The following is a 27,824-nucleotide window of genomic DNA, read 5'->3' as shown; positions in this document are numbered from 1 at the left end:
ATGCCACAGAACCTTTTCAACTAATACATATATACACACATTCATATATACGTACATATTAACTCTGTGTTAGTCACTCGGTTGTGTCCGGCTTTTTGCGACCCTATGGACTGTAGCCCACCAGGCTGGTCTGTCCGTGGAATTCTCCAGGTTAGAAACTGGAGTGGGTTGCCATTCACTTCTCGAGGGGATCTTCCCAACCCAGGAATGGAACCCAGGCCTCCTGCATTGCAGGCAGATTCTTTACCATCTGAGCCACCAGGGAAGCCCTGTATTACCTCTGTCCAGAGACAACTGGGTTCCTAGACTGTGTATTTAACCCTGTTAAGGATTGAAGTTTAAAACAGAAAGGCCTACCTTTAGAATATCTAAAGAAAGCTAAGTGCTGAAGAATTGATGCTTTTGAACTGTGGTGTTGGAGAAGACTCTTGAGAGTCCCTTGGACTGCAAGGAAAACCAACCAGTCCATCCTAAAGGAAATCAGTCCTAAATATTCACTGGAAGGTCTGATGCTGAAGCTGAAACTCCAATACTTTGGCCACCTTATGCAAAGAACTGACTCATTGGAAAAGACCCTGATGCTGGGAAAGATTGAGGGCAGGAGGAGAAGGGGGTGGCACAGGATGAGATGGTTGGATGGCATCACCGACTCTATGGACAGGTGTTTGAGTAAACTCTGGGAGTTGGTGATGGACAAGGAAGCCTGGTGTGCTGCGTCCATGGGGTCACAATGAGTTGGACATGACTGAATGCCTGAACTGAACTGATCTTTAGATAAGTTAGAATGAGTCTTATCCCCACGATTAAATCATCACCAATCACAGCAGAGGCTCAGTGGTATCTGAATAAAGGAAGGTGGATGGAGGAGGAAAAAAGAAAACAACAAAAAAAAGGTTTCTTGCTTTTGTCCTTCCTGGGGTATTGTTAGGGTATACCAGTTGTCCAACATTTCACAATGAATCTGCTTAAATTAGTGGAAATAAACTTCCATTTAATGGTTAATCTTGGTTCTGTCCATGAACCATGATTGTGAAGGAAGGAGATGGGTTGAAGACGAGCCCTTCCTTCCCCAGATGGTAAGGAACTGAGGTCTCCTGCCAACCAGCTCATTGACTGAGAAAGCTGATGGACCAGCCCCGGTCAGTCCTCAGATGAACGCAGCCCCAGCTGCCAGCTTGACTGTAAGACCTGGGAGATCCTGAGCCCAACCAGTCAGCTAAGCCAATCCCAGGTTTTGACCCTCACATACTGTGAGATAATAAATCTCTGTAGCTTTAAACTGCTGACTTTCCAAATAATATCTCCTGCAGCAATAGATAACTAATACAGTGAACAGTCATCAGTTTCCTCTCCAGGCTTCAACACGTGAGGAAGGAGAACTAAACGCTTCTGATTTCCTAGTCAATATATACTGTGCTATTTGTGATTCCTTATCAGACTGTAGTATAATACTCCTTGATTTTAAAGTAGCAGATATTGTATAGGCCATTGGATTAATAAATAATCTTTTCTGGGGAAGAGAGGAAAGTATCACATTAAATGCAATGTTGATTAAATATACATCCTCATTTCACGAAAGTTAAAATGTAAAAAAGAAAGTGAAAGGAGCCTGTGAATCAAGGAAATATGGTAATCTTTAAAAACTGACAGAGGGCCTGCTATGGCGCAAAAAGATGATGAGCGAAAGAAAAAATTGCGCAGAAAGAACGGAGTGTTCTAGATACAGAGCTCACTGTCCAAGGAGTGTAACCTCTTATTCCTGTTAGTTAGTTCATGTTCTTACCACTGAGTTACCTCTCTTTCCTCCAGCAACCACACTTAGGAATGAGCTCTTTGTGATCATGGCCAAGACGTGGCCCCAAAACTGCGTGTTATCGTCTTTTATTGAAAGTTAAATGGCATTAGTTACAAAATGGAAAAGACCTTGATGCTGGGAAAGATTGAGGGCAGGAGGAGAAGGGGGTGGCAGAGGATGAGATGGTTGGATCGCATCACTGACTCGATGGACATGAGTTTGAGCAAACTCTGAGAGATAGTGGGGGACAGGGAAGACTGGAGTGCTGCCGTCCTTGGGGTCATGAAGAGACACAACTGAGCGACTGAACAGCAACAATCAAATGACACCCTCCGTAAGCAGGGTGTCAGGCTGGAATATCAGAGTATTAAAAAGGTGGGTTTGCAATGGAGTAACCTGTGTTTGTTGATTAAGCTCATTAACTAATAGGATGGAGCGGGGGTTCTCATAAATAACATCCTTTAAAGTAGTGATGAGTAGACTTGATATTACCAGACAACACTGAACATGAAATGAAAATATTTCTGCCTTCTTCAGGGACAGTCAAGGCCCTGACGGAGAGTCACCATCTACATTCATAAGAGAAATCAGAGGCTGAAAGTGTAACTGGGGGCTAGTGGAAATAGGATGGGAGTTTGGTCTCATATGGCTTTTTTTCTTCCAAGCTCACAAATCCCTTTGAATTCTATGCACAGACCACAGTTTACAAACCGCCGATTTCAGCTCAGTTTGTCCAGGTAACCAGGTTATGTCTGAGACAAGGAGCTCACGGTTGTCATAGAGTTGACTAACAATTTTTCCGCGATGTCTTGGTCACTTGCTGTTTGAGCATTTCGGCCACAGGAAGGAAAATGAAGCCCAGACTTTTTCCCAGAGAAGTTTCCCTCCGTAGCTGCCACCCAACACCCCTCCCCCGCCCAGTCCTATGTTTTACCAGAAAATATTACTTAACTGGCAGGAACAGAACTAGGAGGAAAGATGGGGGTCCAGTGGCTCCTTGCTGTTTCACCTTGCAACTTCTTCCCTTTTGTCCAGTAGACACATAAAACCTTCCCTGTCCACTGCCTCCAGCATACAGTGGGTCCTTTGGGTCCGCTCATTATAGCGTCAAATGTTGGCACTTCACCAGTGGATTCATCAATCCTTGATCAGGATCTCGATCCTACAGACTGCAACTAAAACCCGGCACAGCCACATGAATAAATATGTGTTGAAAAAAGAGAGCTGGTGTGACCACAAGGTGGTGCCAGGCACCTCTGCACCCCAGATCCCTCTTGGGCCCATCACTGGAGTGTTGGTCTGCCAAGGTCTCCTCCAGCTCCAAAGTTATGTGAACATGAGCTCTGTGCAGAAGTGTACAAATGGCGCAGCGTGGTTGATACGTACGTTACTTTTTGCCTCATCGTCATTTTTCATTCGCTCAGTCGTGTCTGATTCTGCGACCCCATGGACTGCAACACGCCAGGCTTCCCTGTCCATCACCAACTCCCAAAACTTGCTCAAACTCATGTCCATTGAGTTGGTGGTACCATCTAACCATCTCATCCTCTGTTGCCCCCTTCTCCTCCCGCCCTCAATCTTTCCCAGCCTCAGGGTCTTTTCCAATGAGTCAGCCTCTGGTTTGCCCAGTGTTTAACATTTGCCTTACAATTCTAGCTGGATTGAAATAAATTAAAACAGGCCTTATTTTTCTTTTTGGTGCTTCCCGTATTATTGTAATTTTATATATTTCTTAAAACCAGCCTATATGGTTAAATGTCAGCCTCTGGTGTTGCCAGTACTTAGGAAACTGCTTCACCAAATTTTTTGCTAAAAATTCTTTGCAGCCTCATGTGGCCTTTGGAGAAAGCAGAAACCTGCAAATGGATTTCTGCAAATCATGTTTGAACTGCAGGCCAGACCTATAAAGGAAGTATGCTATGAGCTGGTAAAATGTTAATTAGTTAAAATTGAGAATCTAAAATATCTTTCCCCTGACTTCAGATACATAATATATGTGATCTTGGTAGGCTTGGAATGACTCCCAGAGTTATAACCCAGTAGACATTTTATGAAATGCTTTGATGCCTTTGACTTATTTCTAAGTCATTCTTGGGATATGACAGTATAGACACCCATAAGCCAGGACGTCTACACGTGGTCCCTAAATGGACTCATGTTTTCTGAACCTTCAGCTCATTTTATCATCTGTCATTCTTTGTTGTCATTTTTGTTCATTTCTTGCCTTAAAATGACTCATCCTGAAGTCAAAGTGGAAAGGGCTATGGGAGGTAAACCACAGAACGTTAAAATGTGAGGTGCACGTTGTGCGGTGTGAGTCATATTTGGGGACGTTCTTTTGCACTCTGTTGTGTGTTTCCAGCTGCCACCGTGCTCTTGCTCCCCTATGGCAGACACTTATTGAGCCTCTAGTGTGATCTGGGTTCTAGCTCCGTGCTCCGCTGCTAAACCTGGGAGGTAGGTGGAAAAGACGAGAGTCTGAGGCTCAGAGTGACTCTTTGATGAAGTCTCTATTATTATTATCTGAAATTACTGTTAAGATAGTCGTTCTTCACTACCTTGTTAGAGCATCTTTGGCAAACCCTTTCACCTCTCGGGACCTTGTTTGCTCATCTGCAGGTTGGTTGGGTCATCTCTTGGTTAACGAGGAGAGTCTCTCATTCTAGGTGATGCTTCAGCAGGTTTACACTTAGGAGATGGCATTGCCCATGTCATCCAAGATGGCACCCCAGCCTAGGTCTGGTGACTTACTCTAAGACCTGGGGAGGCTTCCAGGATTGGATTTCTGCCTCTTCATCCCAAATGGGGATCTCACCTTATCAGAACAGAAAATCTTGGGGTCTGCTTCAGACAATCCTTTGTCTTGAATTTTGATCCAGTCCTGGAAGGTAGCTAGAAGAACTGGGGCGAGACCACAACATAAAAGCATTAAAGTGTGTGTGGTTTTAGAACCAAGTCTTATGTGGTTGCCAGAGATAACTGGGGAAACCAGCTTTTAAGGGCATTCACACTTTTCCTGGGCTTCCCTTGTGGCTCGGCTGGTAAAGAATCCACCCGCAACACGGGAGACCTGGATTCAATCCCTGGGGTTGGGAAGATCCCCTGGAGAAGGGAAAGGCTACCCACTCCAGTATTCTGGCCTGGAGAATTCCATGGACTGTATAGTCCATGTGCTCGCAAACAGACACGACTGAGCGACCTTCACGTCACACTTTTCCTAGTAACACCCTGTTGTGACCTGATACTCCACCATCTGTTTTGCAAGCCCGGAAGACAAAAAGCAGTGTCCTCTAAATTTCACATCTCTTATGCTGTGATTTTAAGTCACTGGAGAAAAGAGTTATATTTTGCTACCTGCATAGTCATGCATATTGATTCCTGAACACCAGAGAAATCAGAGAGCAAATGATCTGTAGGGATCACCGAGGATAAGAATGTGTCCTAGGCTCTGGAGGCTTCTAAAATAGAAGAGGCAGACTCGCTGCCCTTGAGGGATTTCAATCTGATCATTCTGATCCCCACATTTTGTGATAAACCTTGTGGTGGCCTTATCATTTTTCAGATGAGGAAGTTGCTGAAGAATATTCAGGTATCTGCTTTGGGTCACACAGAGAGTATCTGTGTTGAAGTCTGTACCTAGACTGCCCTAATCTAAATCTGGGATCTTTTCTCTCTCTCTCTCTCTTTTTTTTAACATTCTCCTTTTATTTATTTATTTTAAATTAGACTGTTTATTTTGTGTTGGGGCAGAGCCCATTAACAATGCTCTGACAGTTGAAGGTGCACAGCAGAGGGACTGCACCATGCACACGCATGTATCCACCCTCCTCCACACCCCACTCCCATCCAGGCTGCCACATATCACTGAGCAGAGTTCCCTGTGCTACACAGCGGGTCCTTGTTGGTTGTCCATTGTAAATATCGCAGTGTGTACATGTCCATACCATGCACATGCCCATGAGTATCCCTTCCCCCCACCCTCCCCCCCGCTGCTGCTGCTAAGTCCCTTCAGTCGTGTCCGACTCTGCGCGACCCCATGGACAGCAGCCCACCAGGCTCCTCTGTCCACAGGATTCTCTAGGCAAGAACACTGGACCGAGTTGCCATTTGCTTCTCCTCCTTCCCCCTCGGTGACCATAAATTCATTCTCTGTGTCTATGAGTCCGTTTCCGTTTTGTCAGTCGGTTCATTTGTATCGTGTCTTTTTAGATTCGGCATATAAGGGACCAAATCTGTGATCTCTTGCTGTGTCTCCTTCCAGCTCTTTGAATATCCATCGCTCAGATCTGTCTGGGTGTCATCAGGTTTTCTGTGGATTAAAACTACCCGGGATTGGAGGTGTCTTGGCTGACCTCCTCAAGGCTGGGCAAGGCGAGGGTGGGGACGCCTTTTCTTGTGGCTGCTGCTCCAACGCCAGCCACTTAATGCTGCGCCCATGAGTCCCAGTCCCATTCCTAGGTTGATCTTCGCCCCTGTGTGTCTGAAAGAGCCCCCAGGTGGGGGAACTGAGCTGGCTGGAGTCGCTGGCAGAGGCAGACGGGGCCACAGTAGCCCTGAATTCCCCTGTCAGTCTGCCCGTCACAGCGGGCTCTCCTGGGTGCCTTCCAGTGTCATTTTTGCAAGTTGATCTCAAGTTCCTTTAAGGTCCTTTTGTAGATGGGAAGGGATTTTTTTCCCCACTGGTCAGCCCAGCGGGTGCCTCTGTTCTGAAGCAGGCTGTGTTCCTAACAGACATGAAAACTAATAGAAATAGGCTGGTCCGAGTGAACACTCTTCTGATGGACATAAAGCGGTCGTCGGCACATCTTCGTGCCAGCCTGAGAGACTTGAAAACCAGCGTGGAGCAAACACTCCTGGACCCCCAGTGCAACTCCCCTGTGGTGGCGCCCACATGCTACAGCATCAGGCAGTCCCTGAGCATCCTGGATGGCAGCGCTGATTTCGATCACGTGAGGAGGGGCCAGTCCTGCTCCAGGGTGGTGTCACTGGGGCGGCTGGGGAGGGTTCAGCGTGGCTCCCCCATCGGGGGACCGGTGGCCGGGGGGAGGAGCAATCTCTCTCGGCCTTCCTGGTTAGGTGGCCACCAAGTCAGAATGGCTGCAGCTGGAGAGAAGGGAGGATGGGAAATGCTCCCTGAGAGTTCTCTGCCATTCGTTGCTTGAAACTTACCAGGATGAATGAGCTGCCAAGGTGGCGCCAGTGGTCAAGAATCCACCTGCCGACGTCGGGGAGCCAAGAGACGCAGGTTCGATCCCGGGGTGGGGAAGATCCCCTGGAGGAGGGCACAGCAACCCACTCCAGTATTCCTGCCTGGAGAATCCCTTGGACAGAGGAGCCTGGTGGGCTACAGTCTGTGGGGTCACCAAGAGCCGGAAATGACTGAGCATGTACCGCCCCTCAGAATGAATTCAGCTCCCCCACCATTCTTCTTTCCCTGTTTATTTTGACAATTTCAGTGCGTGTTGTTTAAAGTATTGGCTATATTCCCTGTGTTGTACAGTGAATCCTTTAACTCATTTTATCCACAGTACTTTGTACCTCTTCATTCCCAATCCTGGTATTGCCTCTCCCCCCTTCCTTCTCTGCATTGGGACCAATGTATCTGTGATGAATTCAGCTTTAAAAATGAAAAAGGAAGCAGAATGCCTTTTTGCAGACCTTTAAAAATTAAAATGTGCTTTTAAATGATAGGCCTAGTGTATTAACCACAGATACCAAAATATAAGGTAATATCTCACAATCCCAAGAAGAAGATTAGAAAAAGAAAGGCTTTGGAGCAACTTGAAAATATAGAGTTCTGGGATCTAGATAAAGTAATCATAAGTCCTTATATTTTTAATGTTTCATTACAGTGATATATACCTATGTGTGTGCTCAGTCATTAAGTTGTATCCAACTCTTTGTGATCCCGTGGACTGCAGCCCACCAGGCTCCTCTGTCCATGGGAGTCTCCAGACAAGAATACTGGAGTGGGTTGCCATTCCCTCCTCCAGGGGATCTTCTTGTCCCAGGGATCAAACACGCATCTCCTACATTAGCAAGTGGCCTCTGTAGCACTGAGCCATTGGGGAAGCCCAGTGATATGTACCTGTCACACTTCTGTAAAACAATGTTTTAATACTGTTAGATTTTTCTCACTCTCACATTTCGTGAATCAGTTTTATTCAAACGCTTCACATTCAAATGATTCAACACCTGTGTAGAATCTACTCCAATAACTTGTTGTCATCGAACAGCAATATGTAGGACGCTTACTTGCATCTACATTCTTTGAAACTGAGTCCTTTCGGGAGTGGCTTTTAATTGTGATGTGCTTTAAAAAACATGCAGAGAATTTGCAACAATGGTACAAGTTTCCCTGTCTACATATTTTCACGTAGATTCACCAGTTGTCAACACTTTGCTCCATTTGTTTAATTACACTATTTTATCCATTTATCTGTGTATCTATCATCTGTTTATACTATCATCTATGTGGGTACAATCCTATGTATTCTGTTCTTTCCTCGGTCATTTAGAGGAAAGATGTAGACATAATGCTTTTTTACCCTTAAATATTTTGATGTGTTTCCTAACTTTACATAATGATCATGGCTACCAAAATAACCATAACATAATACTGATCCAATACCACCTTGTAATCCATAGTTTATATTCATAATTTGCTGATTTTTCTTAAAAAAATGCGCTTTAAAATTGATTTCTCTTTTCCCAGTTCACGGTCCAGTCTAGAGTACACATTGTCTTTAGTTGTCATGTGTCTTTAGTTCCTTTACCCTGGAACAGTTTCTCAGTCTTTCTTTGGTGACACTGACGTTTCTGAGACTGTTGTGGTTTCACTGCTAAGTCATGTCCACCTCTTGCAACCCCATTGACTGTAGCCTGCTAGACTCCTCTCCATGGGATTTCCCAGGCGGAATATCGGAGTGGGTTGCTGTTTCCTTCTGCAGGGTGTCTTCCTGACCCAGGATCAAGCTCACGTTTCCTGCATTGGCAGGTGGATTCTTCACCACAGGCCCACCAGGGATTCTCTTTATAAGGCTGTTTTTTAAGAAGCTGTTTACAACTGTATTCAACAATATTTAGTCCCAGTATTCAGTCACATGTGAGGTCACATGTATTCAATCTGTGTTAAATTTTTTGCCCTCAGCTGACTACTATGGGAGACCTCCAAACATGTAAAATCAGTACTTGTAGAGTCCATTCTGAGCCAATGGTGTTCCTCCAACATTATGCTGTTGTTCAGAAGAAACATAGATCACACCCTTTATAATATAGATGTCTCAGGAGTTGTATTTAAGAAGATCCCTTGCTTATGACAAAGAATTGGGAGTGCGGAGTAACCACCTGGCCTTATACTTTGTTTTATAAAATTTCAGCTCCTATCTTTGGATGAACACATTACTCAGCTTGATGGACTTCTTCAAACAGATTTGTCTGGCCTGGTCCAAAAGGTATGGTCTTTGAAGAAAAAAAACCCAAAAACACAGTAGCTTATTTCAGATTATTTTTAAGAGTAGAGTAGTGTATAAGGAACTAGGTAACAGCGGAAAAGCAGAGACATTCTGCAGCCGAGTTGCCAAGACGGGTGATGGATATTATCCTCCAGGACTGGATGGGTGTCATGGCAGACCTTGTGCTGGTTCCCACACAAGGCGCGCTTACGCTCTGCCAGGGAGTCAGCCACGTGGCGCCTCTCCTCACTTCTGCTCACGTGCAGACTGTGTGCTCCACCCGGCACTTTGTTTTTTTTCTCCCTGTCCTTTGCCCGGCTTCTTGGGCTACTAGTAGCTACCTGAAGTTTTTTATTTCACCTTCTTAATGAGGCCTTTCCCAGGCATCTTGACCAGATGAGAACCCTTTTTTAATACGCTCTTAGAGCACCGCAAATATTCTTTGTTAAGTTCCTCATCACAGTGACTGTTGCTTTCCTGTCTTGGTTGTCCCACAAGACTTTAAGCCCTAAAAAAAGACAGGGACCACCCTGGTCCAGAGTACTGGAATTTCCCCAAGAGCTGAAGAGGGAGAGAATAGCTTTATTCTCAACTCCAACTTTTAAGCATGGACATAAAGAAGTCATCAGCTATCTATCAAACGCTCATCTATGTGTGCTAACGAAGTAAGTTTCCCCTTAGACAAGTCGTTAGAAACTCGGTCTCTGCACTCTGACGTCATCTTGTTTGTCAAGTGAAGGAGTGGAATCAGAAGATGTGTAAATCCTTTTCTAGAGTTAGGCCTCTTGTGTTGGTTGACCTCTCCAAGTCCAAACACAGATGAATGTAGAGGGGTCAGGTGTACCAAAGGCACCGCAGGCACCAGTGTGCTGGGTGGCTTAGCTGCTTTTGAGGAAATGCAAGTCATGGACTTCCTTTTTATGGCATCAGTGTTGCTAAGCTAAAGTGGGAACTTGTTGTCACCATAAATCTTATGAAGTTTGTAACTTAGATTGTTGTTGTTGAGTCACTAAGTCATGTCCGACTTTTTCCCACCGATGGACTGCAGCATGCCAGGCTCCTCTGTCCTAGGGATATCCCACGCAGGAATACTGGAGTTGCCATTTCCTTCTCCTGGGGATCTTCCTGATCCAGGAATGGAACCCACGTCTCTTATGTTTCCTGCATTGGCAGGCGGGTTCTTTACCACTGAAGCACCTGAGAAGCCTGGACTTCTATAAGAGAATATCATAGACCAGGTGGTTTATAAACAACGGAAATGTATTTCTGACCAGTTCTTGTGGCTGAAAGTCAAAGATTAGGTTGCCAGCCTGGTTGGGCTCTGATGAGGGGGACCTCTTCTAGGTTGCAGACAGGCATTTTCACATTGTATCCTCACCAAGTAGAGAGAGCTCTCTGGGGTCCTTAATGCCCTTTAACAGGGCACTAATCCCGTTGATGGAGGCTCCACCCTCATGAGATAATCACATCCCAAAGACCCCACCTCCTAATTCCATCACTTTGGGGGTCAAGATTTCAACACATACATTCCAGGAAGACAGACATTCAGGTCGTAAGAGGTTGTAATCACTACAGTGTTCCCCAACAGATGTCTAAATACACCAGCAGACAGTTAAGAAACACAAATTAAACCCCTTCTAGACAGAAGTTTGGCTCTTTAGGTAAGTTCCTTGGAAATAATGACATTGTCCTTTCATGGATTTAGCCCAAGAGTGAGAGAGATTGGCACGGCTGTTTTGATTTTCATTTGAGCCTCACTATAGTTTGTCTTCTTTCTAAGTTGTGTTTCAGGACGTTACTATTCTCCGTGAGACTAGATCTCCAATTTTATCATGCAATTGCTTTGGAAAATAAGAGTCTGTTTTTAGAGTTTCACTTCATAGCTATACGTGGTACATTGTACAGATCAGGGTTTCTTAACCTCAGGGCACTTTGACTGGTCCTGTACACTGTCTTATTAGCAGTATTTATTAGCATCCCTGGCTGATGCCCGCCAGTGACAAGGACATTATCAGTTGTGATAACCAGAACATCTCCAGACATTGCCAGATATCTCCTGGGGGACAGAGTTGCCCCCAACTGAGAAACACTGGGATAAACACATGGAAATGTTTAACAGGAACTGAAAATTAAAAACTTTCAATGGATACAATTTAAAGCAAGTCCTCTCTAAAGGGGAATATTTTTTTTCAGACTTTTAATGACCATGTCATGATCATTTTAACCTTAAGATGAAGGTTACATTTGAATTTTGATTCTCTGTTCCATTGTAAGCTGAACATGAATACTATGAAATGCTCTTCTGCTTACTCTGTATAATGATTTTATTTGAACCTTCTTTAGGCCAATGACTCTCTTTCTGACATACCTGGGGAAGTGCAAAATCAAACCAGGGACTTCATATCAGGTGAGATTGCCAGTTAGAAGTAATTGTGTCTCCTTGTTAAGAGTTGGCTGGTTAGCACAAAGAAATGCATTATTAAGAATTGTTCTTTTTCCCTCTTAAAAAAGAAAAATAATTCTCTTCACTAAAACCCCAAACTACAAAACTAAATAGTGAATATTTCAATAATGCTACCTTCACCAAATGATATCAATTAAAAAAAATAATACTCCTATTAAACACAGATTAACATCCTCCTGTGGCTGGAAGCTACAGGGCTGAGGGTCAGATTGTGATGATAACCTGGCAGGTGCTATAAGAGCCAACAACAGGCATAGCTTATGATCTGGAAGCTCACGTTTGGGTTGTTTTCACTGTAAATTTATTTCCTAAAAGAGCTTAAAATTGGTTTTTTAAAGGAACACTCTGTCTGGGGACTTATTTTGTCTCTTTAGGAAAGCATTGGTCTGCTTCTTAGGCTGACGTCATGCTGCTGTAGGGTCTTAAGGTGCTTACACTTTTGGAGAGACAGAAGTGATGTCAAGAGAATCCCACTGGTCTCAAGCGACCAAGTCACACTGAATTCACGTGGTCCTACCTAGGGTGAAGGTACAGAGAAAGAATACAGTATAAACAATTCTTTGTGCAAGAGTGTGGAGTCCCCTGGGCTGTTTGCTAAGGGGACACATCTCTGAAGCTGTGTCAGGCTATCTCCTCTCTTTCTTTAAATCATCTTCTTAGTGCTTCTTTTTATCTGTTGATGGTGAAGTGAAAGTCGCTCCGTCGTGTCCGACTCTTTGCAACCCCGTGGACTATACTATCCAGGGAATTCTTCGGGCCAGAATATTGGAGTGGGTAGCCTTTCTCTTACTCCAAGGGGATCTTCCCAACCCAGGGATTGAACCCAGGTCTCCCGCATTGCAGGCGGGTTCTTTCCCAGCTGAGCCACCAGGGAAGACCTGTTGATGGAGTGGTTTTAAAATGTTGTGTTGGAGGTATTTGATTTTTTTTTTCCCCTAATACTGTTCTTTCAACCCATTAAGACTTTGAGTAAAGAGGATTTTCTCCTACTGCATGATGCTTTGGATGTTCTGTGGTTTCCCTTGTGTTTAAGATTCTGCTTTAAAATACTGACGTATTCAAGACAGAGTTGCCGGCATCTGAGAGAGAACCCACGCTGCTCATCTGAGAGCCACTTGCTTACTAATCTCTGTGTTTATTCTCTCTGTTTCGTCCTTCTGGACCTCCTCTGCCAATACGTGCCTCCCTCCCTTGTAAGTCTGGCCAAGCAAGGCGCGCAGTTTGCATGCGCGAGGCCTGGTGTACACACTGCCATCACCTGAACACGAGCCAGAGTTTTCTTGAGTCTGAGCGAGCGCCTCCCCCCACCCCCAGGCTGAAGACAAGTGAGGGTTTTCATGTCCTTCTCAAACAAACAACCCTTGGCGCCCATGATTGCCTGCTGTGTGCCCGCTGCTGCTAGGTTCTGGGGATGGGAGGTGAGGGAGGCATGACCCCTGCATACCCTACAGCTGGGCGTGAACCCTTACAGCTGCCTTTTATCACCCTCTGGGAACATGGTGAGGTGTGTGCAAGGGATCTAGCGGCCGGGGAGAATAGCGGAAGGCTTCCTGGAGGAAGCAACGTCCGAACTGAAGCCGGAAGAAGGTATTTGCCGAGAGGGCTGTAGCTCCGTACAGAGTCACCAAGGCTGCAGAGTGCGGGGAGGAACACAGCCAGAGAAGCGGAAGGGGCTCGATTCCGAGACCAGGAAACTGCGCTTCGGATGTGCTGCTGCTGCTGCTGCGAAGTCGCTTCAATCGTGTCCGACTCTGTGTGAAATCTCAGGGTGAACACAGAGCCCTTGAGGACTTCCCTGGTGGCATAGTGGACACCAAACTGCCTGCCAGTGTCAGGGACAAGGGTTCTTGCCCTGGTCCTGCAAGAGCCCGAAAACCAGAGTGCTTTGGGGCTCACGAGCTGCAGTTACTGAGCCTGAGTGCTGCAGCTCCTGAAGCCTGGGTGCTGCAGCTCCTGAAGCCTGGGTGCCTTGTGCTCTGCAGCAAGAGACGCCGCCGTGTCGAGAAGCCCGCAGACCTCAGTGAAGAGTAGCCCCCGTTCAACTGGCGGAAGCCCGCCCAAAGCAACGATGACCCAGGGCAATCAAAAATAAACACATTAATTAATTTTAAAAAGAGAGACCTACAGAGTCTCTGGGTCAAGGGTCCTCGGTCTCTGGGCATGAGTCATGTGGGGGAGATGTCCATCCACTGTGACTCCTAGGAGCTCCTGAGGATTCACACGGAGGTCAGCCACACAGTTCAGTTCAGTTCAGTTCAGTCGCTCAGTCGTGTCCGACTCTCTGCGACCCCATGAATTGCAGCACGCCAGGCCTCCCCGTCCATCACCAACTCCCGGAGTTCGCTCAAACTCATGTCCATCGAGTCAGTGATGCCATCCAGCCATCTCATTCTCTGTCGTCCCCGTCTCCTCCTGCCCCCAATCCCTCCCAGCATCAGAGTCTTTTCCAGTGAGTCAACTCTTCGCATGAGGTAGGTCAACCACACAATTTCAAGGAAAAAAAAAAAAAAAAATTCCCACCAGTGTGACGTCATTTCCTTTCGGACGGTGCTCCCAGCTCCCGGAAGTTCACCAGGAGCCCTGAATCGCATCGTGAGACTTGCCAGTCGGGGTTCCGCTGCTGCAGAGACGTGTCTCTGCCTTTCAGAATCAGCAGACCTTGACCGATGAGTGTTTCTGGGATGTCCCCCGTCAAGAATCAACTATAGATGAGGCCCCCTTCAGGTCTCAGTGAGTGGTGATGGTCCCCACCCCTGCTGACTTTGATCCCAGGACCTGCCCTGATAACCACACACATTCCCGACAGCTGTACCATAACCTCCCTGAGAGATTAGGATACATGTTAATAGAAACTGACCACAGGGAATAGTACTGCTTTTTGCATGTAGCAGACACAGACTTTAGCAAGATTCAATTTGTATGAGTCAAATGCAATTTTAACAAAAATGTCACCTGAGGTCACGTGTTAAAAAAATTGTTCTGGAGAATTACTGTATTCCTCAGTGCTATTTTGTAGTCGGAGGGATTCTTATATTATTAAATAGTTTTTTTTTTTTTCAAAATCATTTAACAGAAGCTCTACAGATAGGTGAACGTGAGTTTTTATAACCATTTCCAGTACTTTCTGAAAAACAGATCTATGGTCTAGCAATTTAACCCCTATGAGCCCAGCATCCCTGTTAGTGAAGTGGGAATGAGAAATGAGTTAACATTTATAAAAATGCCTTGTCTGTTGTAGGCACACAGTACAGTTTAGTCACTTGGTCCATTTTGCTTTTCTTTTTTTAGTGAACTAAGTAGAGGAAAACTCTGGCTTGATTTCACACCATGTCATCTAAGTCAGTTCTCATAGCTTGCTTTTTTGTTAAACAATTGCTTTTCAGTAGACTTGGCTGCATTCATGCTTGTTGTAGAATCTTCTCATATTTTAAACATCTGCACAACATGGGAAGAACTGAAAGTGGTTCAGGCTTTCCAGTTGAGTTCCAGACTAAGTGTCTTATCATCTCTATGAAAATGCATAACTGAGGCATCTTTGTTTTCAGAGTTTAAAAAGACCTTGAATTCCATTCAATCCGATGTCAAAAATATAAGCACAAAGATTCCTATTCAGCAGACACTGTCGAATTTCATCCGTTACGTTAATAACTCTGAAGATAATATCCTCCAGTATTTACCCACTGTGGAAGGATGCGAATCATACAGGTCAGTGCCCTCTTTGAGCTGTTCTGCTGTGAGCGTCGAACTTGCTGGGGAGTGGGGTGAGAATCTGACGATATAACCAGGATAATCTTAAGACAGCAAATTGTACAAAGAGGCCATAAGGTGATATGTGTTCACCCTAGTTTAAGTTCATTTAAAAAGTTGAAGTGTTCACTTCAGCGGCACGTGTACTGAAACCATGCTAAGAAGACTAGCATGGCCACCATGAAAGGATGACGTGAAAATTCATGAAGCGTTACATGTGTGTGTGTGTGTGTGTATATAAAGTGAAGACTGAAAGTTCTTGAGCCAAATAGTAAACTATTTGCAATTTTGATGGCTTCCAGAGTCTTGGTTATGATTATCTAAGGTATGTAACAGGATTTTAAAATTTAAAAGAAATCAGAAAGAACATTCAGATAGTATTTTTCTCTTTATGCGTATATAAAATAAGTACATAGAGGTTGGTTCTTACGGAAAGAGTATCCCTGAAACCAGTGTATTGTCTGAAGCTGCTATGGATCCCAGCTTTTTGTCCTTTCAGTTCAGTTCAGTTCAGTCACTCAGTCGTGTCCGACTCTTTGCGACCCCATGAATCACAGCACGCCAAGCCTCCCTGTCCTTTAGAAAAACGCTAATGGTAGGATGTGGTCCTGGGAGATGCTGGTGAACATATATCTCAGACAAGAGCTCAGGGGAGGACAGGACAGGAGAGACTCACAGGATCTCCAGGATCACGTGAGAAGACAGACAGGTTCTCTTCTCTGAAAGGCTCAGCCCCACGACCACTGCTGGAACTCTTCCAGCTGCCCAAACCCAGGAGATTGCAGAGACCACCATCCCTACTTGGGTTATTTATTATGCAGGAGCACAAGATAAATAGTGAGACAATAACAGTACTTGCTAGCCTTTAGGGAAGAATCGCAGTGTGCCCACCACGAGCTGCCCATGTGGCATCTCATAGAAAGCCCTCAGGTTGTATTGTGTTTATAGCCCTGTTTTGCTTAGACTCAGGGAGGTGAAGTGACTTACTCCAGACTGAGGACGACATGGCAAGGGTGGGTTTTCAGCTCCCACCTGACTATGCCCTCACTTAGCGCTGCGTATCCGCCAGCCTTTTCCTACCATGTGGCTTGGCCACCCCAGCAGGTGTCAGCACAAACAACAGAAAGTGAAGCCGCTCAGTCGTGTCTGACTCTTTGCGACCCCGTGGACTGTAGCCCACCAGGCTCCTCCATCCATGGGATTTTCCAGGCAAGAGTACTGGAGTGGGTTGCCATTTCCTTCTCCAGGGGATCTTCCCGACCCAGGGATTGAACCCGGGTCTCCCACATCGTAGGCAGACGCTTTACTGTCTGATCTACCAATACCTTCTTGAACAAACGTAAGACAGACCCTTTCCCAATGGGCTTGAAATCTCATTAGAAGTCAGAGTGGTACAGATGGGAGGAACGGTGCAATGATCTGTCTACATGCCAGCTCCCTTTCCTTCCTCCTCCCGCACCCGGAGACTATAGGCTTATTTTAAAAAGAAATTTAACAAAGCAGGTGAGGCATCCATTAACAGTAAATGATCCCTGAGATCAGATTCCATAGTTTATTTAAATTTGTATACTCAGGATCTGGCACAGAACATCACAGAGTAGGTGAAGGTGGCTGCCCTTGGGATTCTTCAGGCAGGAATACTGGAGTGGGGTGCCATGCCCTCCTCCAGGGGATCTTCCCAACCCAGGGATCGAACCCTTTTCTCTTAGGCCTCCTGCATTGACAGGTGGGTTCTTTACTGCTGGTGCCACCTGAAGCCCATTATCAATAATGATTGAGTTTATTCTTAACTGAATGGAAAACTGCAGTGACATCCTCTGTGGCAGAGTACATACTTTGTTTTTAGTGCTTTAAAGATTGGGAAGTATTTCTACCCTTGAACGCTCCTGGGTTGCTGTACATTTGAGGACTGCCAGTAAGACCTAACTGAGGATCCCTTATCCTCAAGTGTCTCACAAGACCTCCCATAACACTGAGACCCCCATTCTTCAGGCATTTGATTTGGGATGGGCCTAAAATTCTAAGGGCTTCCCAGGTGGTGCTAGTGGTAAAGAATTGGCTTGCCACTGCAGGAGATGCAGGAGACTCAGGTTGGATCCCTGGGTCAGGAAGATCCCCTGGAGTAGGAAATGGCACCCTTCTCCAGTATCTTTGCCTGGAGAATCCCATGGGCAGAGGAGTCTGGCAGGCTACAGTCCATGGGGTCACAAAGAGGTGGACATGGCAGCATGCACTGTTCTCACTTGATGTGGAAATTTCTAAAATGTTCAGTGCACTCATGAAGTAGAAGGTATCTGCCTCAGTAAGGAACACAGGTTACTCCCCACCCCCCTGTCCCTAGTATTCCTAAAATCACAAAACATTTTAGATAAAAGACCAGGGGAATGAGTCCTAAATTCTTCTGTTGTCTATCACGATCTGTCTGCATCTCATCCTCTTTATAATAAGCACTTGTAGCCTCAGGAACCTTGAGACAACTGAAAAGCCTTAAGGGGCATGGTTGTCAGTTGCCTCAGAGAGGCTGAGTCAACCCTGCTTCCGGGACTGTAGATTAAAGCAAAAGAAAAGAAGCAATAATTCCATGACCTTTGAGAGCTCTTTGAAACCAGGATAAATGTTGATTTGGTTGGGTTGGAAGACTCGGGCTGGAAAGGGGTCTTTTCACAGCGTGCTCTCCCTCTGCGGAATTAGCAGGACTCTGATGTTTGATTGCCAAGGGTAACGTGGACCCCTCCAGCCCAGGTCGGCACGCTTGTGTTGCGATGACGTCACTGCTCATGTGTGCCTGCTCTGTGTTTGCTCCACCAGGTGGCTGGCTGGCTTGGTCGTCTGCTGCTCGCTGACCCTCATCTTGATTTTTTACCTCCTGGGCTTGCTGTGTGGCACGTTGGGCTATGACCAGAATGCCACCCCAACCAGACGAGGCTGCGTCTCGAACACGGGGGGCCTCCTCCTCATGGTGTGAGTCTGGGTCCTTCCTTGGTCTGTGAAGGGTGGAAACACAGGGCGGGGGCCCTGGGGTGACAGGGACCCGGTGGCCTCGGGGCTAAGCACTCTGGGTTCCAGTGACCGACAGGGGAGACCTGATATGATTACGCTTCCATTGGTTTGGGAAATTCCATTAAGCATAAAAATCAAGGAAACTCTAGGTCAGTGGCACTTTGAGAGACAAGCTTAAAATCCATGTTTATATATATATTCATGTGTGTATGGTAGGCTCCTCCTTAAAGCAGCTATCAGGAAAGTATTTCCAAGTTTGCTTTCTTAATTCTCATTATTTTCCCCCATATCTGTCTATCTCTCTGGGCTTCCCTGGTGGCTCAGTGGTAAAGAATCCAGCTGCCAAAGCAGGATATGCAGGTTTGATCCCTGGCTTGGGAAGATCCGCTGGAAAAGAAAATGGCAGCCTACTCCAGTATTCTTACCTGGGACATTCCATGAGCAGGGGATCCTGTCGGGCTATGGTCCGCGGGGTCGAAAAAGACTGAAACACGACTTAACAACTAAAAAACAACAGCATCTATCTATCTGTCAATCTATCTGCCAATCCATGGGTTCACCAGATACTTTCTAAAGGTTGATCTGATACCAGACACTGTTCACTCTGAAGCTCTAAAGACTCGATTTAGAACAGAGATTGAGGAGCCAGCACCCTTGGGAGTTAGACAGGTAGCCTGTATCAGTGATGGGATCAGATATGAGGTACCAGCAGGTGCTAAACATGAAACAGACTGGAGCAGTTATCCTTGTATCAGTCAGATTCGTATCCAAGTTCCTATTTTTGTAAAGAAAACCGTTTAGTGGGTTATAACAAAGCAGAGGGGGCATGTGCTGGATGGAAGTGGAGGTGGAGCCAGAAATGTAAACCAATGACCAGGGGTAAAAGCTCGAAATGCTCCCCAGAGGGGAAGCTGTATGATTTTCTCTTTTCCAATAAACTCCTGGGAATGAGTTGGGGGATGGTGGTGATGAGGCTCCAGAGGAGGGTTAAGATTTAGAAGAGGTATTTTGGGCCATAGGGAACCAAAACCACAGCCATTTCTTTACTTGTGTCTATAGTGACATGCGTTAATTTGCTTTTTTAAACTTTGGGTCACTATAATAATCTGGCTGCTTATGAGCTGTGACTCTAAAGGTAAGGCCATTTCCATAAAGCTTCAGTCTTCACTGTAGTACAAACCTTTATTCACATGAATACAGGCACATGAGTTTTTGTTTTATTGAAGCATAGTTGATTTACAATGTGTGTTAATTTCTGCTGTACAGCGAAGTGACTCACGTGCATACATTCCTTTTTATAATCTATTTGGTGATGGTTTATTCCACGATATTAAATATAGTTCCCTGTGTCTACAGTAGGACCTTGTTGTTTATCCGTCCTAAATGGCATAATTTGTATGTACCCGCTGGCCCCAAACTCGCAGCCCATCCCTCTCCCTGCCCTACCCACTCCCTGAGCAAGTACCAGTCTTGCTCTTGTCTCTGAGTCTTTCTGTTAGGTTCATTTGTGGGTTGTTGTTTTTTAAGTGAAGCTTTAAAAAGTAACCTTAAAGCTAATGACATGGGAGTCTGCCAGAATTGGACAAAACTGGACAGAGTTCCACCCGTGGAAGAGCCTTCTTGCTCACATGCCTGAACTTCAGGAATTAACCCAGCAAGGAAGAGTGTATTTGCCCAGCCTTTTGTTTAAATGTCCACAGCTAGAGACAGAAGATTAATTTAATGTTCAAAATTTAATAATCCCATCACTTGGCTATTTTGTCAGTATTTTCCTGGTGGATTTATGTGTTGTTGATACATCTTTTTAATTATTGAAGGGAGAAAGTAAATTGCTCTGAAAAGGTTCAACTTTCATAAACGTCTGTTCTACTTTTTGGGGGGAATGAAAGCAAAAAAATGTGATATCTAGCTTCAAAAATATAAAATAGAGTCATGAGCAAATTGATGGGAGGCTGAGAGCCACTTTAGTTTGGATGTAATACTCATGTCTCAGGTTAAGGAATCTCTAAATCTCTCACATGTAAACCTTTGACTTAAGAGCCATAGGACCCATATCAGCAGTAGGGGAAAGTCTGGGAGCTATCAATTGCTGCCAGATGCATTCTGGGTGGTCTGCACCCTGAGGGGGTCTGCAGTTTTTTTGTCCTGTCAAAGCCCACCCCTCAGCATGGCATGCTTTACTATGCTTGGCAGAATGCTGCATCTTTTGAGCCATCTGGTCAACAACTGGATGGACTCATCAAACTAGGAGAATGCTGTTTCTTCCTTCTAATCACTGACTTGCTTGTAGAAATGAGAAAGAGTATGTTTAGTTCAGCTTCAAGCCAAAACACCACCTGCTCTTTGAAAGTGGTTGATCCTGTCCAGTCAAGAGCATGGTGTCTCTAACATCCAAGCAAGAGTCCTTCCCTCCCAGGAGGATCCGAGTGAAAAGATCTGAAAGGAGTCCTGGCTTCTCTGTGGTCCTGTGTCTTCTGAGGCTCCAGGGAGCATTGTAGGGGCTGAGTGGGGTACAGTGGTGAATGTCCATTGGCCACACCACAGGGCTCTCCCCTCTTTAGAAATGAAAACAGGAAATCCCATGGACACCCCATCCTCCCCTCTAACTCCCCTCTCTGCACAGACGTCTCAAAATGAAGGTCTGCGTCTGCTGCCCGTTTCCTGGTCTCCCACCTCCTGCCCAGCCCTAGCCACCGTGATTCCTTGCATGTCACTGTCAGCTCAGCAGTGACCTCTGCGTCTCCAGTCCAGTGGACTTCTCTGAGTCCTTCTCGAACGGCACAGCGGTGACGGAACAGCTGCCCCTCCCTCTGCAAACAGCCTGAACTCCCAGTGACCTCACGCCCTCCCCGTCTCCTTCCCACTCTCCTGAGCCTCCACCTTGGTCTCCTTTGCTGACTGTCTTTCCAGCGCTCTTGCTCAGATGGTGAGGTTCCCCCAGGCCCGGTCAGTCCTAGGCTTGCCCCTGCCTTCCCCCGCAGCCCCAAGGATCAGTCATCATGTCTAAGCCATCGACGCCCTAAGGTAGGTCTGTAACCTAGGCCTCTGTGCTCCAAACACCAAACTGCATCTGCGCGGCATGTGCTCCGCCATGTCTCCTGGAAAACAGGACCTTGTAAAGGTCCATCTTCTCCCCCTTTCCCTGTCCCTGCTGCTGACGAGCCCTGGTGCACCCGTCCTGTTCCCGTCCCTTTACTTCAAGCAGCCGAGTCTTCACCGTGTCCTCCTGTGTCTTCCTCCGGTTCAGCCTTCTTTCACCCTTGACTCCGCTTCACCACTCCCAGCTGCAGCAGGCCCCCATCTGGGGCCAGAAAGAGCCAGCTCCCTGACACCCTCCACTGTGGGCCCCTGTCCATCCACCCTTCACACGCAGCCGAGAGGGCCTGTTTTTACAGAGAGAAGTCAGGGCGTGTTCCTCCCACGCTTGAAGACCTTCAGTGGCCTTCCCTCTGGGGATCCTCCAGGCTTCCCCGCTGGATGCCCCTGCCCGCCATCTTGGGCTGTCCCTCACAGCACTTCTCTGTCTGCATCCCTCTGAATATCTGAATACATCTGCCCCTTTCAGACTCCCCAGAGTACATTTCCTGCTGTCAGCTGAAAAAAAACACACCCCCTAAAAGCTGAGAATTACGCTGTATTTGGTGGACAAAACTGAGGACTTAAGGCCAGGACACAGCCTCTCAAGTCGCTCTGAGGGAGCCGCTCTGAAGAGGTGAGGGAGGAGCCAAGACACAGCAGTTTTTCCAACAAAGACCTGGTCCTCAGCGCCTCAGAAGACTAGTGCTAATTAACGAAAACCACGTGGGGTTGGTCTCTCTGGGTCTGAGTCACTTCACTCAGTATGTTATATGATGTTGCTTATATGTGGAATCTAACAAAACACGGTACAAATGAACTTTTATTTGTAAAACAGCAATAGAGTCATGAACGGACTAAACAAACGTATGGTCACCAGGGAGTAAAGGGAGGTGGGATAAACTGGGAGGTTGGGGTAGACACGCACACACACTGCAGTAAATAAAATAGATAACTAGTAAGAACCTGCTGAATAGCGCGGGGAACTCGACTCCATGTTCTGTAATGGCCTATATGGGAAAAGAATCTAAACAAACAAAACAAACAGTGGACATATGTATAGGTCCAACTGATTCACTTTGCTGTGGTACACCTGAAACTAGCACAACATTCTACAAATTAAAAATAAAATCTTACAAGGCAGGCGGCATGTCTAAAGATTCATCTCTTTAAAAATGAAGAGAAAAGCAAGCCAGAGAGTCTGGGCTCACGTCATTCCTGCAACGAGCACCTCAGCTGTCCTGGGGCCCACGCTTTGTCCTCCCGAGTCTCCCCAGGGGTCGTCCTTCCAGTGGCTAGATGGGGGGGCGTCCTGTTTCTGTACTGAGCCCCCCGGGGCTCACCGTTGGCGCAGGTGTAATGGGTCGGCTGATGGCTGCAGCATCCTTTGCTGATAGGACAGGCAGCATTTTCCACGGACACTAACTCACAGCCTCCTTACTCACCAGACAGCCTTGGTTCCCTCAGGTGAGCCCAGGCCCACATCTGCCTACAGTGCTGGGCTGCAGACAGGCCAGGGACCTGGAGCCAAGTATCCCCTTAAGATGCTCCTTGCACTTCCTGTCTGTATTCCTGGGTAGGCTGAACCGAAAGCCTACCGAAAGCTTTTAGCCTGCCAAAAGCTGACATCCCAGGTCATTTTATATGTGGAATAGGTAGAATGAGTAAGTTCTGGTAATGGTGAATAACTGCCTGTAGAATTATTAACTTTCTTTCTGTTTTTTCTTTTTTTTTCCAGTGGGGTTGGATTCAGTTTCTTCTTTTCTTGGATAGTCATGACCATCGTGGTGCTGACTTTTGTCACTGGTGGAAATGTGGAAAAACTGGTCTGTGAGCCTTACAGAAACAAAAAGTTATTCCAGGTAAATATGGATTGTGTGTCCATTACGAAGGGCTTGAGCCAAAGCTTTTATGCTCCCCCCACGCCTAGTGGGTTTCTTCAAGAGTAAAAAGATGAGCACCTGGTTTGTATTCAGTTGGTTGAGAGTCCATCTGTTTGGCAGAGCAAAAAAAATATGGCAGTACAGGTGACCCTTGAACACCAGGGCGTTGGGGGTAACCATCCTCTGGGCATTCAACTTGTATTCAGACTTCTGTTCACATGGTTACTCCATATACCCTTCCTCAGATTCCACCGACCTCAGACCACGTAGCACTGTATTATTTAGTGCTGAAAAAAATTCACATAGAAGGGAATCCTCGCAGGTCAAACCCATGTTGTTGAAAGGCCAACTGTATTCATTTTTTAATGTCAGTGAAATCGGTACCAGGAGTTAAGGCTTACTCATCAACGCTGATTGTCATATTCAGGGAGAATACAGCTCTTCTCAGAAGTAGTTTCCAAATATGTGGAACATCAGAGGATAAATTTTCCAGGTTCCTTCCATACTTTAAGAGGTTTCTGATATTTCAAAGAGCTTCCCAGATGGCAGTTACCCACACAGATGGTGGAAGGGCCCTAAATTTGTAATGAAAGAGGGCACTTCCCTGCTTCCCTGGTGGTTCAGTGGCTAAGAATCCACCTTTCAATGCAGAGGACTCAGGTTTTATCCCTGGTGGAGAAACTAGCATCCCACCACCCAGGCAACTAAGCCTTCGTGATGAGCTTGCGAGCCACACCTAGACAGTCCACGTGCTGCAGTAAGACTGGATGCAGCCAATAAATAAATCTTCAAAAAATATTGACATGAAGGAGACTGCTAAATGGCACGCCTCATGGCTGAGGGTTGTCCCTGGTGGAAATCTCACGAGGTAGTTGGGAATTAAATTTGAACTTCATTTTTTTCCTCTACAACCAACTACTTCAGGTTTTAGGGTACTGTATCAAAGTTTAGCTTCACTAACTGATGAAGATGTTTTGATCTACAGGTCTGTCTTCTAATTTTGACTTTCCAGTGTTTTTCTCCCCATTCTGATTTTTAAAATGTATTTCCATTTTCCTGTTTTATTGTACATATTTGTCCACCTCATATCTGTTATAAAATCAGGTGAGGGTTGTGGAGGTATTTTAAATCCTCAGTTGGTTCAGGAAAACTCAGTTGGGAGCATCAGTTTGTCACACTATATCCATGTGGCCTCTTGATAAAAAAATTAATACATCAAGCCCAACTTCATCATCTTTTATTCTACGTTAAGTTGTTAAAAAGGAATTCTTTAAAAGTAGAGGAGAATATTTTGAAAACTGAGGGTATTTCCCATTTACACTCAAGTATGTATACAGTCATGTACTCATTCAGTTCAGTTCAGTTCAGTTCAGTCGCTCAGTCGTGTCTGACACTCCGCGACCCCATGAATCACAGCACGCCAGGCCTCCCTGTCCATCACCAACTCCCGGAGTTCACTCAAACTCATGTCCACAGAGTCGGTGATGCCATCTAGCTATCTCATTCTCTGTCGTCCCCTTCTCCTCACGCCCCCAACCTTTCCTAGCATCAGAGTCTTTTCCAGTGAGTCAACTCGTCGCATGAGGTGGCCAAAGTATTGCAGTTTCAGCTTTAGCATCACTCCTTCCAATGAACACCCAGGGTTGATCTCCTTCAGAATGGACTGGTTGGATCTCCTTGCAGTCCAAGGGACTCTCAAGAATCTTCTCCAACACCACAGTTCAAAAGCATCAATTCTTTGGCGATCAGCTTTCTTCACAGTCCAACTCTCACATCCATACATGACCACGGGAAAAACCATAGCCTTGACTGGACAGACCTTTGTTGGCAAAGTAATGTCTCTGCTTTTTAATATACTATCAAGGTTGGTCATAACTTTCCTTCCAAGGAGTAAGCATCTTTTAATTTCATGGCTGCAATCAGCATCTGCAGTGATTTTGGAGCCCAAAAAAATAAAGTCTGACAAATCTCAGATATGCAGATGACATTACCCTTATGGCAGAAAGTGAAGAGGAACTCAAAAGCCTCTTGATGAAAGTGAAAGAGGAGAGTGAAAAGGTTGGCTTGAAGCTCAACATTCAGAAAACAAAGATCATGGCATCTGGTCCCATCACTTCATGGCAAATAGATGGAAAAACAGTGGAAACAGTGTCAGACTTTATTTTTTTGGGCTCCAAAATCACTGTAGATGCTGATTGCAGCCATGAAATTAAAAGACGCTTACTCCTTGGAAGGAAAGTTATGACCAACCTTGATAATATATTAAAAAGCAGAGACATTACTTTGCCAACAAAGGTCCGTCCAGTCAAGGCTATGGTTTTTCCCGTGGTCATGTATGGATGTGAGAGTTGGACTGTGAAGAAAGCTGATCGCCGAAGAATTGATGCTTTTGAACTGTGGTGTTGGAGAAGACTCTTGAGAGTCCCTTGTACTGCAAGGAGATCCAACCAGTCCATTCTAAGGGAGATCGATCCTGGGTGTTCATTGGAAGGTCTGATGCTAAAGCTGAAACTGCAATACTTTGGCCACCTCATGAGGCGAGTTGACTCACTGGAAAAGACTGTGATGCTGGGAAATGTTGGGGGCGGGAGGAGAAGGGGACGACCGAGAATGAGATGGCTGGATGGCATCACCGACTCTGTGGACATGAGTTTGAGTGAACTCCGGGAGTTGGTGATAGACAGGGAGGCCTGGCGTGCTGTGATTCATGGGGTCGCGGAGAGTCAGACACGACAGCGACTGAACTGAACTGAATTGAACTGAACTGACACTGTTTCCACTGTTTTTCCATCTATTTCCCATGAAGTGATGGGACCAGATGCCATGATCTTTGTTTTCTGAATGTTGAGCTTCAAGCCAACCTTTTCACTCTCCTCTTTCACTTTCATCAAGAGGCTTTTGAGTTCCTCTTCACTTTCTGCCATAAGGGTAGTGTCATCTGCATATCTGAGGTTATTGATATTTCTCCCAGCAATCTTGATTCCAGCTTGTGCTTCTTCCAGCCCAGCGTTCCTCATGATGTACTCTGCATAGAAGTTAAATAAGCAGGGTGACAATATACAGCCTTGACGTACTCCTTTTCCTATTTGGAACCAGTCTGTTGTTCCATGTCCAGTTCTAACTGTTGCTTCCTGACCTTCATACAGGTTTCTCAAGAGGCAGGTCAGGTGGTCTGGTATTCCCATCTCTTTCAGAATGTTCCACAACTTATTGTGATCCACACAGTCAAAGGCTTTGGCATAGTCAGTGAAGCAGAAATGGATGTTTTTCTGGAACTCTCTTGCTTTCTCCATGATCCAGCGGATGTTGGCAATTTGATCTCTGGTGCCTCTGCCTTTAGGAGAAGGCAATGGCAAGCCACTCCAGTACTATTGCCTAGAAAATCCCATGGATGGAGGAGCCTGGTAGGCTGCAGTCTGTGGGGTCGCTAAGGGTCGGACACAACTGAACGACTTCACTTTCATTTTTCACTGTCACACATTGGGGAAGGAAATGGCAACCCACTCCAGTGTTCTTGCCTCTAGAATCCCAGGGACGGGGGAGCCTGGTGGGCTTCCGTCTGTGGGGTCGCACAGAGTCGGACACGACTGAAGTGACTTAGCAGCAGCAGCAGCAGCCTCTGCCTTTTCTGAAACCTGCTTGAACATCTGGGAGTTCACAGTTCACATATTGCTGAAGCCTGGCTTGGAGAATTTTGAGCATGACTTTACTAGCGTGTGAGATGAGTGCAATTGTGCAGTAGTTTGAGCATTCTTTGGCATTGCCTTTCTTTGGGATTGGAATGAAGACTGACCTTTTCCAGTCCTATGGCCACTGCTGAGTTTTCCAAATTTGCTGGCATATTGAGTGCAGCGTACTCATTAGCCCATCTTAAAATTACATAATGTGAAGCTGAAGAGTGTGCCTGATTTAACTCCATTTGTCTAGGGAGAAAGAGTGAAGAGCTGGGTCTACTGCTTCATTTCTTCCTATTAGATATTCTGAATCAATTATTCTTTAGCCATTTCTAATCTTTATTTTACTTAGATGTTCCTCTCGAAAACATACTCTTAATAATTCCTACGGTTTCTACCCAGTGATCTGTCTATTGCACTCACACTTCTATTTCCTAGTTTAATTGAAAATCAGTGGAGTCATGATATAAATAAAAATATCCCAAATATTTTATGTTTAACAGAATATTATTTAATTATATGCATATATGTTAGTGTAAAACCGTCTTTAAATATCTTCTAGGTTTTGGACACTCCATATTTACTAAATGAGGATTGGAAATACTATCTCTCTGGCATAGTATTTAACAAACCGGATATTAATCTCACTTTTGAACAAGTTTACAGGTATGAATAATTGCATTATGCATTTTTTTTGCTACTTAGAATGTTGTGTTTTTACAATGAGAATTT

General features: G+C 45.6%; 1 protein-coding gene and 1 pseudogene across 4 annotated transcripts in view; both read left to right on the top strand.

Annotated features, from left to right (window-relative positions):
* Nucleotides 1-27,824, top strand: part of PROM1 (prominin 1) — a 158,396-nt gene that overhangs the window by 106,394 nt on the left and 24,178 nt on the right. For all 4 annotated transcript variants that reach the window (XM_088836534.1, XM_088836533.1, XM_088836536.1 and 1 more), the window contains 7 exons: nt 6,527-6,744; nt 9,175-9,249; nt 11,593-11,656; nt 15,259-15,418; nt 18,269-18,421; nt 23,274-23,397; nt 27,655-27,758. In XM_088836534.1, coding sequence (XP_088692660.1) covers nt 6,527-6,744; nt 9,175-9,249; nt 11,593-11,656; nt 15,259-15,418; nt 18,269-18,421; nt 23,274-23,397; nt 27,655-27,758 — 898 coding nt within the window. The remainder of the gene's footprint in view (nt 1-6,526; nt 6,745-9,174; nt 9,250-11,592; nt 11,657-15,258; nt 15,419-18,268; nt 18,422-23,273; nt 23,398-27,654; nt 27,759-27,824) is intronic.
* LOC148777936 (U6 spliceosomal RNA) lies at nt 15,583-15,683 on the top strand (annotated as a pseudogene).

Source organism: Moschus berezovskii, chromosome 5 (assembly GCF_049115385.1).
Source record: "Moschus berezovskii isolate FMDL1 chromosome 5, NW_MosBer_1.0, whole genome shotgun sequence".
Lineage (NCBI taxonomy): Eukaryota > Metazoa > Chordata > Mammalia > Artiodactyla > Moschidae > Moschus > Moschus berezovskii.
This window is presented reverse-complemented; position numbering and strand designations above follow the sequence as displayed.